The sequence below is a fragment of the Plasmodium brasilianum genome (genome assembly GCF_023973825.1).
Source record: "Plasmodium brasilianum strain Bolivian I chromosome Unknown PB_00_05, whole genome shotgun sequence".
NCBI lineage: Eukaryota > Apicomplexa > Aconoidasida > Haemosporida > Plasmodiidae > Plasmodium > Plasmodium brasilianum.
In genome coordinates, this window is record NW_027122930.1 from 83,902 (window position 1) to 101,359 (window position 17,458).

The window sequence follows — 17,458 nt, forward strand, 5'->3', positions numbered from 1 at the left end:
CATCTTAAGGGAATTGCGCTTTTAAATAAGTATATATATTAATAAACTTTACACTTTTTTTTTTTATGTCTTTTTTATATTTAACAAATAATATGAATTATATTTAAGACATACAAACAAAAAGATATAAATACAAAATCATATTAAATTTCAATTTCCAAAATATGCTTTCGTATTTATAATAATTATAAACTTTAATATAAAAATAAAATAATAGATTCATTCAAATGTTAAATTTTTATCGAATTTATTTCATTATTATTTAGATTCAAATATAATTAATCTAAATAGATCTAATCATTTTTTGTTTGACAAAGAAAAAATGTTTGAAAATTCCCCCTTTTTTATATTTTTGATACAATTTATTTTTCATCTAATTTTATTAAACTTCCACTTTTCAAAAAATATTTATAACACGCTTATCGATAAGGAAAAATACAATTTGTTATATAACAGCCATATAAATGTATATGTTATATAAAATTAAAATATTTTTTGCGTTCAATTGGAAAATTTAAAAAGTGAATACGGTAGTAGTAAAAATCATATACCTAAGTTCGAACATATGGCCAACTTAAAATATTTAATGAACTTCATTAATCTGCTGAATCTCAATGATACATAATTTAAGTAAAATCCTCACCCGATAATTAGTGTCATCAGTATAAGAATTATGTGAACTAGTACATTTGAATATATCTCTTTATATCCGTTAATAACATGAACATTTTTTTTAATATTTTTCATATTTTTTATCTAAAAATATAATTTATTCCATTCAAATATTCAAACACCATTTTACAAACATCCATTGTACTAAGACAAGACAATAATATCGTAATACTTTTGCATTGACAAATATGTAATATTATCTAATACAGGCAAATACTTTTTAAATATTCCTATTCTATACAATATAAACAAATATAATAATTTTGAAATATTCAGTTGAAAAAAATTATTGATATACTAACTTGTATTCTGAAAACGATAAAAAATATTCATGTGCCAACAGATGTTATATAACATATTACACTGTAAAAAATTGTTATTTATAAATGTTCAATAATAAGGATCTTTCTTCATATAACATAAAGTATTGAACAACATAGATGAATTGTATTTTTGGAAAATGCAAAAAATATAAAAACTATTAAAATAATTTTGTTTAATAATAATGTTGCAAATGTAATAGTATATAAATGAATATGAGTCTAAAATAACTATAAAAAGTTCATAAAATAAGGTCAGAATGAGTATGTTTACCAAGATAAAAAAAAATAATAGGAAATTATAAACAAATATCTATAAAAAATTATACATTATAGTGTAAATATATAGAAAATAAGAAAAATCATTAATTTTAATTTGATAACCAATATTCATACTATCGTATAACACCCACATATTCAAAATACCTACCATATTTTATAAACAACCAATACATATGATATATATAAATGGATACCTAAGAGAAAAAACGACTTAATAATTATATAATAGTAATGTTAATAATAGCTTTATATGATAAACTGTATAATCATTAAATTAACAAAAATTTCGTAATAATAAGAATATCATATACTTTTACATATAATTAAACATGAGTAATAACATTTTTACTCATTTAATTAAATAGTATGAATCTAATAAACTATTGAGAACCATTTATAAAATATCAGATCTATAATCATAGAATTTAATATTATATGAATTATACATTTTACTACCAGAACCAATACAAAAGGATTAAACTATATTAATTAAAACTTCACTGTGTTATCAAATATTTCACATTAACATAATATGGAAAAATACAATTTATTTCATATTTAGTGAACCCATATATTTATATAAGTTGGTTTATAATATTAATTAATTCTATATTTATCTCTGCGACAAAAATAATATGTATAAATTAAAATATATAATAAAATAAATTTTTTTATAACGTTTTTAATATATATATATCTTAAGGATGTATTCACTATTAGAGGATATTAATAATTATTTATGATTAGGTGAAATAATATGAATTATAGATTTTTATAAATGCTTTTTATAGTAATATATATCACAGTTGCTGCGTAGATCATTTATACATATTGAATAAGAGAAAAATATATTATTATATTTAAAGTCACTAAAGAATATAAAATTCAATTAGTTGTATGTATATTTCAGCTCCATCATTTGCTTCCTTGTATAAATCCATTGGTATTCCATTAGTATAATTTATATGAAGAATTTAATTGTCTATTTTCGTGATTTTAATGTTAAATGTTATTTTTTTAATTAATGATACATTCATGATATTATGAAGGAATATTTAATTATTAATACGAATATTTATTAATTTTACATTACTTTTATTTAATTGTAAAAGGTGAACTCCAGTAATATAAAATAAATTTTATCATATATTAAAAAAAAATAACGAAAAATATATCAACAAAAAAAAAAGAAATATATATTCATACATATATAAAGCAATCAAAAATAAAAAAAAAATATTTATGTATTTATAATACATTAAAAAAAAAAAAAAAAGGAAAGAAAAAACAATATTGTTATATGAATTTTTAAAACAATTATTGCAATGTTCTTACAACATATTCACAGATACTTAAGAAAATAATATATTTTATTTCATGTTGCCGTATGTGCATCCACTATTATATGTTATATATACAGTAAGCGTAGCACATACAAAATATATTCAAATATAAAAATTTTAAAATATAATAGATAAAAAAAGAATAAAATATTTTTACATATATTCCCATGTATATGCTTATTAATCAAAATATATTTAAAATAAATAAAATATAAAATAATAAATTAAGAGGAAGAAAAGTATAAAACAAAAAATTTTCACAAATATAAATTCTGAAATTAGAAATGAATAAAACCTATTATCCTTTAATGTAATAGACTCATTAAACATTAACATAATAACTTAATTTTGTATGGGAAGTAATTAATTACAAAAATTTACAATTAATATACTTTTATTTATTAACATACTCACTATTCTATAACTCTTGTATACTAGTTTCAAAAGAAAAATTAAAAATAATAAATATATTTTTAAATTATAATACAATAATATATGCTATTGTTAATATATTAAAATTGTACTGTAAATTTATTTATTGATTCATGTATTAGAATGTATTATAAAAGAATATATTGACTTTTTCATTTCTAATAATAAAACATATTTATTATTGGTGTTTAAATGATATTCTCATATAGTTAACTTATGCAGAACAAAAACAAAAAAATAAAGGACGTTTTTTTAATATATTTTTTAGAATATATCCCTAAATAGTTACAAAAAAAAATTTTATGATTTTGAATATATTTTGTATAATATAATGTAGTATAATATTTCATTTACGTGGAAATATAATATTATTATTATTCATTAAAAAATTCTAACATAATTTACTTCTTTTTTAATTATATAGTATAATAAATTTTGTTGTAAATATATCAAGATAATTATGCTTATTTAGAATAAGTAGTTGAATTTGCTTTTTTTATTTAATATATCTAAATATTCATTTTATTAATTAAAATATTGCCAATATGAATTCATTCATAAATAAAAGAAATAATACGCATGTACAGAACATATATATATGAAATATATTACTCTATTTTAAAATTTCTTAATGGAATTATATATATAACTCAAATAGTTCAATTTTAGATAAGTGATATATATATATATATAATATTAAGTGTCAGTTACAATTTAATCGTATGAGGTGTCTAGTATCACATCGAAAATTTAGTATAATTTATATATTATCTATTCTGATCCTTAGACATAAGTAGTAAATACGTAAAAGCATTAACAAAATAATTATGGCAAAATTATAGCTAGTATTAAAAATAAATAACAAAAATAATATAATAAAATAGAAACATACTAACAGTACTAATAATTATTTGTTTTTTTAATTATATAGTTTCGGACAAACATAATAATACGGTGAATTATTTATATTAATACATACAATTTTATTTATATTTTTTGATCTTCATTAAAAAAAAGGAAAAAATGCAGTATATTAATACTGTTTTTCCATAATGAATTGTATATTACATGATGCATCTCATATGTAGGTTTATATTGTTAGCAACTTGACTTTCTCTTTATATAGAAAACATGAAATTGTTCATAAAAATATTAACTTGTATTAAATATTAAAGTAAGTTTAGGTAAATATCTGGTTCTTATATATTTAAGGTTAATTAATATAAATATATTATAAAATAAATAGTAATGCATTCATTATTTAATATATCATATAAAAATTATTATGTAAATGATAATTTTATAATTTCTTTTAGTTAACAAATATTAATTTAAATTACGTTATTGAAAAACAAAAAGACACAAATTTTTTATTTTTCTTTCAGATTGTTATTTGCAACGCACAATAATATTATAGCCATCATGGAAAAATGTTTTAACTCGGTAATATTCTTTATTTTTTAAGATGCATAATTTTAATTATAAATTGCATATATACAATAAAATTATAACATATCTACCATAAAAAATAATGCCTAAATAATTCATAATAATTCTAAATATAGTACCCAGTTGTTCAGGGTACTACAGCAATAAATTTGTATTTCCAACAAGGATTTAAACAAGTTGGTGCTACTATTATATCTCAAGCCTCTTCTTTAAAAAGTGAAAATAAAAAAGAAAAATTTAGAGAAAAATGCAAGAATCTGGCTGATTATTTAATTAATTCGAAAGATCCATATAGGCGTTATCAAGAATATATTTGGAAAGGAGCACTAAGAACTTGGTATAGTAAGTACTTTACAGGGATAACACAATATGGTGGATGTTTTATGATCTTTAACAATGAAGAAAAAGAACTTTTAGAATTATTCTATGATGCAGATGATTTCTGCGAAAAAAAAGAACAATATATGCAAATACTAAGTAAGTATAAAGAAAATAATAGTAGCATATATGACTGTAATGGTGATCAGAAATGTATAAATAAATTTACGGAATATAATGTGTGGATTAAAGGCAGGGAGGATCATTTTAATAATAAGAAGAGTCTCTTACATTCCAAATGCAAAAACAAAATAGCTTTATCCCAATATCCAACAAAAAATTGTGGCATAATGAATTCTCAAACATTTAAAACAATTAATAACTTCATATATTCTGATATGAATATACCTGAAGAAAAAGTTAAAGTTCCAGAAAAATCGCAAAGAGATAATTAAGATCCAGAAAATTCTATACCTCAAAATCAAACTTTATCACTAGTGGAAAATTCTCCAAGTGTGCAACATTCACCTACAGAGATATCCCCTCAACAAGGAGCATCTGAACATTCAGTTAACCAAGATAAAACGAAAGAAAATGTAGTAGAAGAATCTTCAGAATTTGAATCATCAGAGCAAATTACAGATTCTAATTCTCTCCATACACAACAAGAAGACTCTATATTACCATCGTCAATTCCTAAAGATTCTGGAGCATTTTCTAATCCTGAAATTATTTCTCCATCTACTGATTCATTAAGTTTTACCTCACTTTCTCCAGCTCCTTCTACGCATCCTACATCTGCAGGTACCACTAATGCTATTTATTTTTCTATTTTCGAAATAAATACATGTATTAATATATATATATTTAAAAATATATTACAGATAAAGTGGTAAAGAAACCTAACAATTATATATCATCTATTTTAATAAGTATTCTTACTATCGTTTTATTTTCTTTTTTTATTAAAGTAAAATAAAAATATAAACTAAATATATAATAAACATTTGATTACCATAATAATTTATCATATAAATCATTTTTTTTTTTTTTTTCTTTGTAGTTCTTATTAATGGTGATGTTTAAAAAAAAAAAAAGATAAAAAGAAAACAAATAAAATTCCTGAAATTGCTAGTACCTTCATTTTCTAACAAAAAAAATAAGCTTGTAAAAGATGAGCATTTAGGATACTCAATAGATGAAGATGAAGAAATCATAAAAAAAATTAAAATAAATGAACTTACAAATAATGTAAACGTGTCAAAGCGAAAAAAAGACAGATCAAAAACCATAATAGAAGTACATATGGAAGTACTAGAAAAATATATAAATGAAGATTGGGAAAACAACAAAGAAGAATTCTTAGAAATATGTATAGATGCGTTAGTACAAAAGGATTATAGAACCTGTGCTAATTTAACGAATGATCATCTAATAACAGAAAATATTGAAAATACCAACGATATAAAAAACCTCAATATTCTATGGAATAAATGGATAGAAAAACATAGAAATGCTTCTGAAATATTGAAAAAAGAGCATTGGTTTCATAATTTGAAGAATGAATGGAAGCAAGAACTAGCTTATATACATGAAATGAAAGAAATAAAAAAGAAATCTGGAGAAAAATCCAAAGTTCCATTTTTTGAAATAGAAAAAAATCTATGGAAACAGTGGATATCAAAAAATGGTACTATTATAAAACAGTATTTGGAACAGGATTGGTTTAAAGGATTGGCAGAGCAGTTGCAGAATATGTCAGCAGAATGTGAAAACGAAGATAATAAAAATTATTTATCACCACTAAATATAGAAGAATTTCAGCAAAAAGGAAATTATGAAGAATTATATAAATATATAAAAAAAAAATTATTAACAAATTTGTGTGTTCTCGCGCTTATGACGGTATTAGAAGAATGTAAAAAAGAGGTGTACTTTGAAAATAGGGAATTATTTTTGGATATATCCATAAATGAATGGAAGACACAAAAATATTCAGGTAACAAACAAGAAATTACAGAAAATACAATTGAATATATTAACAGTGATATAGAAAATAAAAGAAATAAGGAATTCCATACTCATATAAGGAGGGACAGTTTCAGAAATGAGATAGAAGATTGGATAGGAGAAGATGACTTATATGCACGTTCTATAGTTAATAATGGGACAGTAGAAAAATCCATTGATATAGCAGAAAAACACATTTCATAAATTCATACTAATACAACCAAAATATAGTTAGATTATATTTAAGATAAGGTGCTGCTAAAAATAAAGGTTATTTGAATTTTTTAGTGCATGTAAGAAATAAAGAAGAGGAATGTAAAGTAACAAGTAATAAAGAAGAAAAAGGCAAGAATGAAATATGAAGTTTGAAACTTCGATACTTAAAATATATTACTATTACGTATGCAATTTTTTCTTTATAAAAAAATATCCATTAGAATATTATATTAATACTCTATTCAATAAAATTTGCAAGATGATATTATATATATCAAAAGAAAAAAAAAAAAAATTAATATTAACATTTTCCAAAATATTAAACATAGAAACAATTAACATTTTGAATAATAAAAAAGAGCAAAATAAATAAATTTTAATACTATTTTTGAATTAATATAATATTATCACATAAATTTATATAATTATATTTTATTCCATTAAAAATTACTGTACAGTATTTTTCACTTTTGAAAAGATAATTATTATGTAATCTACAAGTATTCGCATTATTTGGAAATTAATGTGTTAATTGATATAGTAAATCTCTTCATTAAAGAAAAATGATGTTAAAATATATGAAAAGTTAATTATATGCCACATATATTTCATCTTATAAAAAAGTAAATAATATATTGCATAAAAGAATGTTAATCTCTATGCCCTAATAAAAGTTCTCATATTAATAGTTCTCATTTATTATAAATTTATAATACTTTAACTGTTATATATATAATAATTTTTTTCTTGAGTTATTTATATATACGCAAAATGGAAAAATCATATATAAAAATTCATTCTCTTAATAAAGAATTTAATTTTTTTTCTCAACAATACTGTGACTTTAATAAAAAATGTTCATACATATTTATGTATGTTAATATTAAAGTATTTATTTTTTTGTTTATATAAGTTTTATTAAAATAAATTTTAAATATCAATGAAATTATTAAAATGACAAAAATGTGATAATAATGAAATTATTCAGGATACATAATTTTTTATATTAACCTTATTATTCAATTCTAAAAAAAGATATAAACCGATAATTAAAAATGATTCTTATGGTTTTCTTTTTCTTTTTTTTTTATACATTATAATTTATAAATATTTTTATAATATTAAAGATATAAAATATAATTATAAAAAAGTATATAATTTAAACAGTACTAAATTGATAAGATTCAACACTTTTTTAAAATGAAGAACAAATGAAACAGAATAATATTATTTCATAGGAATTTCAAAAAATATCATATATTTTTATTTTTTTCCTTTCAATTAAATACCTATTTTTATTATATTAATAAAAAAATTTGGACACTACCTTTTTGAGTTTTGAAAAGAATATATATATTCTAACATTCAATGTTTTTCTCTTTTGATTTTTGAAATTATAAAATAATATTTTTCTTTTTAATATTTAGTTAATAATATTTTTTCTTCTTATATTTTTTTTTATTATTTTATAAATTATATATATATTTATTTATTTATAACATAAACCAATAGTAGATCTATTTGTTAAAATGTTTAATGCATTTTGATACATAATAATTTTTTACTTTTATCATATTCCATAGAAAATTAGTAAATTGTAAATTTTTATTTACTAGTTTGTATTGAGTAAAAGCTATAATAACAGCATTCTGCTTATTTTTTAAACATTATAATTAATGCAGTAATAATATTAATAAAAAAAATAAAAAAAATATGTTTCTGAATTAATTATAAGAAGGACTATCAAATAACACAATTTTAACTGAAATATAAATACTTATTTGTAATATAATATCCTCATATTACATAAAACATATATATTATAGCATATCAATAGTATTTTGTTAAGAAAACATTGTTTTTACTTATTAATAATATTAACGTTATCCATATTTCAAAAAATATTTAATAAATTTAAATGAACTTAAACATTCTTATTTTATATTACAAATAATGAATATATAGTTCTTTTAAAGTATATTATTTTAATATATATGTCTCCTTTCAAAAAATACTTTTATGTTTTATAATGTAATATATATGTCACTTATATATTTCATTAATATTGTGTATAAATTACAAGAAGGTTAATACGTATGTTTTCTTATATTTCTTATATTTGATATGTGAACTTAATAAATTATTTAATTTAACTATAATCATATAAACATATTGCAAGTACATTAAAAATATATTAAATATTATAAAGAAATATTAACATACATGGACTTACGAACATAGTTATGATTTTATATAAAAGTCCAACAACAAAACCGTAATGTTTTGAAATATATAAAGCGCCTTGATAAATATTATACTTTATTAAGTTAAACGCTGATGTAAATATTAAAAAAAAAAATTTTAATATTATAAATAAAAAAATGATATAAGAACAAAAGAATATCCACTACAAAATAACGTTAACTAATATTTATTTTAGCAATTATAAATCTTATTGTACTATATAAAATTCTACATCGTTTATGAAGAAAAAGACAAATCATTACATATATGAAATAATAACAAAAACATATTTTTCTTTTATTTTATTTTTTAGTTTTTTTTTAAATATATTTGATTATATGTTAAATATATTAATTTAATTAAGATATAACTTATAATTTATATATCATACTAAACGTATATAATCGTTAGATAATTTAGAACAATAAAATATATATAAAAAAAAAATAATAATAATTTAATATTATTTTCTAAATACATTGTATTAAATGTTATAATATGTTAGAACTCATATGAAATATAATATCATAAATAAAGTAGAAGTAACATATACATAATTGAAAAATATTATGATATTAACATTCGCAAATGTTTTATTATATATTGAAATATAAACACATACCATAAACAACATTGCTAATAAGTTGTATTCTCTGTAGATTATTATGATAAATATTGATTGAAATATTAATTTATATTTTTGTTATGCTATATGTACAAATGAATTCAATAATAAATTTTACTAAAGCAATTAAGATAAATATTATATTATTTGTATTTTTATTTTTAATACATAATAATAATTATTCTATAGTATAAACATATTTACTTTTTCTGCATACATTTATATATCGAATATAAATATATATATATCCCATTATGAAGGTTCTAAAGAAGAAAGTAAAACTTTAACTTCTTTATATAATACAATGAAGAGAATTAGCAGATTATTTTAAAATTATACGATATAGTGCATTCATGGAATATTATATTTATAATTAAAATAAATTTTTTGAGGATGTATATTTTTCATTTAACAAATAAATTCATATTTCCATATACTAAACTACTTTTTAGCTAAATGTCTTTTTTTATTAAGTTAAATTTAAATTTTAGTAATATTCGTCAAGTTCAGTTTATTGACTAATATATATGTTATTGATACTTATGATAAATATTAAATGAAATAATATGAATGGTATTATTTTAATAATGAAAAAAATAGTAATAAAATAAAAGAGAAAATTATATATCTTATAAATAGTTAATATTTAACTATTTATAATATTTTTAAAGACCCAAAGAGATTCCTAAATATATATTACAGTATAATGAGAAATCCATATGAGTATGTACTAAAATTAATTTATTTTTTTGTATAAAATATCATTAGAATTACATAAGCTTCATATTAATAAAAATATAGAAAAGAATATTCTTTTCTATAACTATTTTTTAGTTACAATAAAGTGATCCTGTTTTTCAAAAAATTATTATATTTTCAATTAAAGGATTTAATTTGTAGTGTACTAAGCATATTAAGTTATTTTAATATTATCAAAATATATAGAAAAACACTTACTTAGTTATGTTTTAAAATTCTATGTATGAAAAAAAAAAAATACGTCACATAAAAACATATTATATATTTATTTTTACTTATACTAAAATTAACATGTTACCAATTTAATTATTTCCAATTTTGACACATATACTTATATATAATGGCATCCGGAGATCCAGCAGAAAATGTAATAACTATTTTTATGTTATAATAATTATTTGTATTATTATATTAAAGAATCCTCCATTCTAGAAATGATGTAGAAATATATTCCATGAAATTATGTTTTTGCGCACTTACATATTAAAATTATACTTTTTTTCTTTTCAGGAAAATTCCGTAACATTATTTCTTAAATATAAAAAGGAATTTGAAGATGTTATCTTAGATATTTATAACAGGATGCGTGGGGTACAAGGTGAAAATCCTGGAAGGAAATGTGCTCTAATCGAGCAAAATAAACCTAATTTTGCTACACCATGCCAAGAGGTTGGTAGATATTTAATTGAAATAAAGGAAAACTATAAATCCGATAGCTTCAAACGTTGTAAATACTTAAATTATAGGATAAATTCAGATGATAGTTATAATAATTCAAGTTGGTTTCAGGGATATAGAGATTTTTCGTCCAAAACAGGAAATATATGCACAGACGAAATAAAAATTATTCATCAAGATGTTTTAAATAAACTTAAACAATTATATAGCTATTATGATAATTTCAGCACATTTAATGGTAAAGACAATGACTCCGATGGTAATATTTGTGAAAGTGTTAGAGAATGTTATAACTTTTATAACAATAATTACAAAGAATGTCAACAAAATAGCAATGACCCTTTTTGTGAGGAGTTAATCAATTTTAAGAATGCATATGATGATAAAATGAATAAATTCACTCCATGCGAAGGTTTGCCAAAAATATTACCACAAATAGAACAAACTTCAACACAAATATTACCACCTACAGAAGATGTAGATTACGTATTTGTTCCCATTTTAACAACATCTATCGTATTACTAATGTCTTTCACTATATTTTTTTTATATAAGGTTAATAAGAATTATACTTAAAATTAATAATAATTTATCACATATAGAATAATTTATTTTCACAAAAATTATAAGCATATAAAAATTATATTTTTAAATAAATATACATATATTTTGATGTAGTTTACTCCACTGAAATCTTGGATATATTATCGTTTACGAAAAAAAAAAATTATTGAACTTAACAAATTTCAAGAAGCATTGAGCGAATCCTTACAAAACCTTCATGTAGTAGTAAATAGGAATTGTGAAGTAAGTTCTCATAATATAACCTATCAACCTCAAGGAGACACTTGATGTAAAATTAAACTTTTATGTCATTTTCAATAGAAAATAAAATACTTAGTGATATATATGTTACACTTATGTACAAATTCATTAAAAAGCAATGTAAACAATAAATAAAGAAATGAATATATGTCTATAAAAATTATTCAAAAATAAAGATAAAATAAATACGATACTATTTTTAAAATTAGTAGTAGAAAATTCCATTTAAACGAGATTCCCCTTAGAATGAAATATAAATAATTTTAAAACTTAAGCATATAACACAAGACGTTAAGGCAAAAGTGGATATACTTATATAACAATATGAGGTAGCGTTTATTTTCTCAGTATAACAGAATAAAAAACAACATTAGAAACAACACCAATAATAATATTATATAAATAAAAAATGTAAAACCTTGGAATAAAAACATTAATCAAAATATAAAGTATATGTCTACTTTTTCTTTATAACTTTATTCAAAATTTTTATTATTTGTCCACTTTCAATTTAATATTACTAAAAATGTTACACATTATGTAACAGTTTTAACGTTTTTTTCTTCTATTGATATATATTATATGTCATATTGTTGAAAGGGTATTTATGATTGGCGCTAAGGTAGATGAATTCTAATTTTAATTGTATTCAAATGGGAAAAATCCTAACCATTATTTTATAATTCATAAATATGTTCTGCTCTAGCATTATTTTTATTTTTTTTTAACTACATTAATACCTTATTCTCTACATAACATACATATGATTAAAAAAATTGATATATGATAAATAATAAAAATAGTGTAACTACATTATAAATTTTTTGATAAAGTAAATTTTAATAATAACAAATATTATTTAAATGCCTATGTTTCGCTTTTATTTTCTTCATATAAAAAGAAAAATACAACAAATATTCCCATAAATATAATAGCAAGTAACTTGTTTATGTTTATAGAATCTGAGAAATAGAAATGTAATACTTATTTTATTGAGTTTCCAGATAGAATCCATTTCCATATTTTCTACACAATTTATTATTTATACATTCATATAAAAATAACAATTTATAAAAGGAGGATTTCATTTCTCATCATATGAAATTTTTAGGCACCATGGTAATTTGTTAATTGTAAACTTCATGTACGCACTCATTTTTTTTATTGTACATAGTTACATATGTCTTTAAATTTTACTGTAAATACGAATTTTATTTATTAACAATATATAATATATTTTGCACTATACTTAATATTGCGTTCAAAATAATAAAAAAAAATACATGTAATATTGAAATTATAGAAAATTATTCAAACACTGAAATATTCATTTAGAAAGAATAAATGAAATAATTTTAATGATAATGAGGTTTCAAATTTTATTTTTAATTATCATTTAGTTACAGTAAGCATATATTTAGTAAAAACGAAGTTCGGGGAACATGGTTCACAAATCTAATTAATATAAAAGCAAAATTTAGTCTGTTATAATTGTTAATTATTGTTTTTATTTAAACAGTAATTATTTATTAAAATATATATTTACATACATTGTCAACCACGTACTGTGACACATAACAAAAATAAAATATAAAAGTAATAAAGTAATATTATCTTACAACTTCATTTATTTACTATCGAATTAATATATTTTAACCAGAATTAATCTATAAAAATTATTTGCTTAGTTCTAAAAATTCGATATATACTTAATTTAATTTTTATAAAGAAATAATTTTAGTGTTGCAAAGGTTGATTTCATTTATATATTAAAGATATAACATTTAAACAAGAAAACATAAACTATTAGAAAAATATTTTTAAAATTCGAAATGTATTTCTTTTAGCTTTTTTTTAAGTTTACATGTAAAAAAATATTTCATTTTCTTAAATCTATGAAGTATATTTTTTCTTTTTAAATAATAATTGATTGTATATTTAATAATATTTATAAACTTATAAAATAAAATAAGAATAGAAATGAAATTAAAATATAATCCATAAGTTCTTAAATAAGAATCCTATATAAATGGATACTACTTAATTATGTGTTTATAATTTTACTTTTATTCGATGTAAGGAAAATTAAAATTCTAATAAAAGGATTTTTACAGTTGATATAATTTGTAACACATTTCACCTAAATATATTATACATAATAAATATTAAGTTCTTTCTTAAGTAAAATAACATATATATATACATCAATACATCGAAATATATTTACTATGGTTCTTTTAATATAATCCAAGATATACTTGTTGTTAATTTTAAAATAATACACTTTCTTATTTAACTGAACAAATAATAATTTTAGATTACAATTCACAATATAGAAAGAAATATATTTTATTATAAACGTTAATTTCTATAGTTATAAATAATTATCCGTATTGTAATACAATACATAAACTTTTGAGCATAAGCACATATTATTTATAGAAATATATTTAAAAATATAAAGAAATACTTTATATCCTTGTTTTTATTAAGATATAATAATAATATATATTCAAATTTAAAAGCATTAAAATATTTAAATTCAAAAAGAGCAATGAAAATATATTTATGTTGTGCATTAAAAACACCAGTTATATATATATGTATTTATAATATTTTAAAAATTATATGTATTCTCATTAATCAATTCACAAAAAATATTACGCTTATTACTATATATTAAAATTTTCATCATATAAACATATGAATTTTTTATTATTCATTTTACTCCTTTATTAACTTAATTTTGTTATATTTTTCATTATTTCTTAAAATCTTATAGAACCCTACTATAAGCATAACATCTAACATAATCATAATTACGCTAAATAATGCTATAATAAGATAGTACAGTACGTTTTCTCCCCATGCTTCTACATTATCTTTCAATGTTTTCAATATTCCATTGTTTGTAATGCTTTCCCCTGCCTCTTTCAAGGACGGTAAACTTGATAACACGGGTACTCCTATTCCCAGCAAGAGAAAAATAAAAAACATAGCAACTCCAATTCTATACTTTCTAAATCTTATTTTGCTTAAATATATATCACAAATTTTCCTGTCTCTTTCAAGAAAATTATCGTAATCTTTTTTTTTAATCCGTTTGTTTTTGAAAAAAAAATGTTTTCTATCAAACATTCCGTTATTATAATCTATAACTTCGGTATATTATTGAGTCTTATTTAATAAATTTTTATTAGATATTTTGTTTTTACCATGGTCCATTTTTCACTAATAACTATATCCTTATTTTCATACTCTGTATTATTTGATATATTATGTTTTAACCCTAAAATATTTGAGTCCTTATCCTGTTTACATTTTGCCAGTAATTAAAAAGTTTTCGTACTTCTTTTCCTGGCAAGATTGCAGTTCTCAATTGGATATTTAATAATCCTAATCTAAAAGGAAAAATAATAAATCAAGTAAATATTTGTTATATAAAGAATACAGAATTAATTCGATGCAACATTATTAATTAAAAACAAGTATAATATGTGTATAAAGCACGTATCCTTATATAGTACTGTAATACTATATTTTTAAGATGACATATACAACATAAAAAGATAAACTCAGAAATCTTAATAAATAAGACTGGTTTAGTTATTTGTTTCATTATATAGATATTTAATATTCCAATAAATTATGCAAGGAAAAAATTAATAATAGAATAAAGTACTTCTAATGATAAAGAATGCTATATTTATTTTAAAATTCCTTTATTATTGTTTCGTAAATATTTAATAAAATATGTATAACTATAATGAATTTTATTGTATGTACAAACATATTTGACTTTAAAAATGTGTTATATATTTTTTATCTTAATTTTATTTAAAATAAGAAAAACGTACATTAAAATAAATTTATAAGAATACATATATAAATACTCAAAATAGATAACTTAATTATTTAAAGAAGTGCACTGATTAAATAATTTTTTTATTGATCCTTTTAGATATAAACAAAGAAAAATAAATTTATTTTTACACATTTCGATATATTTAGTATATATGCTATATATAACATATCAAATATATATATAGTTCATTTCTCTACATAATAAAATTGTAATTACTAATTTTACGGATATTATCTTATTAATAATTCTAATTTTATAAGAATTATACTTTAGTAGAACCTATTATTATTGAAAAATATGGAACATTTTAACAATATAATAATAGTATTAATGGAATTATAAATTAATATTGCAGTATATTGTACAATACGTTATAGTACTTTTATTATAATATATTTTTAATTTTCTATATAAGCTCATCTAATGTTTAATTATCTATAATATATTTAACAAATTGTATTTATATTGTACCATGTAAACTCAGATACCTATATAATTTACACGGTTATAAAGAATGATTCATTTTTCGTTGTATCAAAAGTTTTGATAATTATAATTTTTATTTATATTAAATTTTTTGCACTATTTATAAATGAATATTTTTTTATTTATAAAACTTATTTTTTTTTTAATTAAATATGTATAGTTAGGATATGTACTCAGTAAAAAGAATAAAGAAAACGAAAAAACAAATGTAATATTGGTGAAAAGTTGTTGCATTCAAATTTATTAATTTTAATATATTCCCAATTAATTAAACTTATAAGTAATATACGGGATATAATATGTTTATTACAGATAAAAAAGTTTATCTATATAATCTATTAAAATATATGATTTCGTTATATTCCTATTTATAGTGTTAGACTTATTGTGTTAATTGTTATATATTCTTTTAAAAATACGTAGTTTCCTAAATATATTTTACAGTAGCAGCACAAAAAATCAACTTAAGTATAAGAATACATAATAAATTCTTAAAAATACTTTTAACAGCAACAATATATTATACCTCAATATTTCTGTTACTTATCTATTGTAATTGTGAGAATAATAAATATAAAAATATTATATGCCCAAAATATTACTGTAATCATATAATATATAACATTGATTATCATCACTAAAAAGTGTTATATTTCATCTGAATAATTAAAAAATATCTAAATTTAAAATACTATTTATAAATTACAAAAAATAGATTCTCATAATTTAACATTAATATATTCTTATTTCTTTGATATATTATTTTCGTGATAACATTTATGAATGCACTTATTTGGTTTTATTCAGAATTCCACGTAGTTCAATCTTCTGATTTCTGCACTTCAAATAATGTTTCCATATAAAATAAATTTTAACACACTTAAAAAATTTATCATAATCTATATATAAATTATGAAAAAATGTTCTATTATAT

The 17,458-nt window shown here is 19.5% G+C and overlaps 3 protein-coding genes across 3 annotated transcripts; 2 read left to right on the plus strand and 1 right to left on the minus strand.

Moving 5' to 3' along the window:
* Window positions 1-4,471: 4,471 nt before the first annotated feature.
* Window positions 4,472-7,030, plus strand: MKS88_000189 (STP1 protein; the record flags this gene model as incomplete). The annotated part of the gene is made up of 4 exons (XM_067219261.1): window positions 4,472-4,492; window positions 4,615-5,158; window positions 5,273-5,620; window positions 5,952-7,030. The coding sequence occupies 4 exons, from the start codon at window positions 4,472-4,474 to the stop codon at window positions 7,028-7,030; spliced, it is 1,992 nt and encodes a 663-aa protein (XP_067070404.1).
* Window positions 7,031-11,010: 3,980 nt separating this feature from the next.
* On the plus strand, window positions 11,011-12,200 carry MKS88_000190 (PIR protein; the record flags this gene model as incomplete). The annotated part of the gene is made up of 3 exons (XM_067219262.1): window positions 11,011-11,037; window positions 11,181-11,903; window positions 12,027-12,200. The coding sequence occupies 3 exons, from the start codon at window positions 11,011-11,013 to the stop codon at window positions 12,198-12,200; spliced, it is 924 nt and encodes a 307-aa protein (XP_067070405.1).
* Window positions 12,201-14,897: 2,697 nt separating this feature from the next.
* MKS88_000191 (fam-m protein) lies at window positions 14,898-15,792 on the minus strand (the record flags this gene model as incomplete). Its single annotated transcript, XM_067219263.1, has 3 exons — window positions 14,898-15,325; window positions 15,523-15,574; window positions 15,709-15,792. 3 exons carry the CDS (start codon window positions 15,790-15,792, stop codon window positions 14,898-14,900), a joined length of 564 nt encoding a protein of 187 aa, XP_067070406.1.
* Window positions 15,793-17,458: the final 1,666 nt, after the last annotated feature.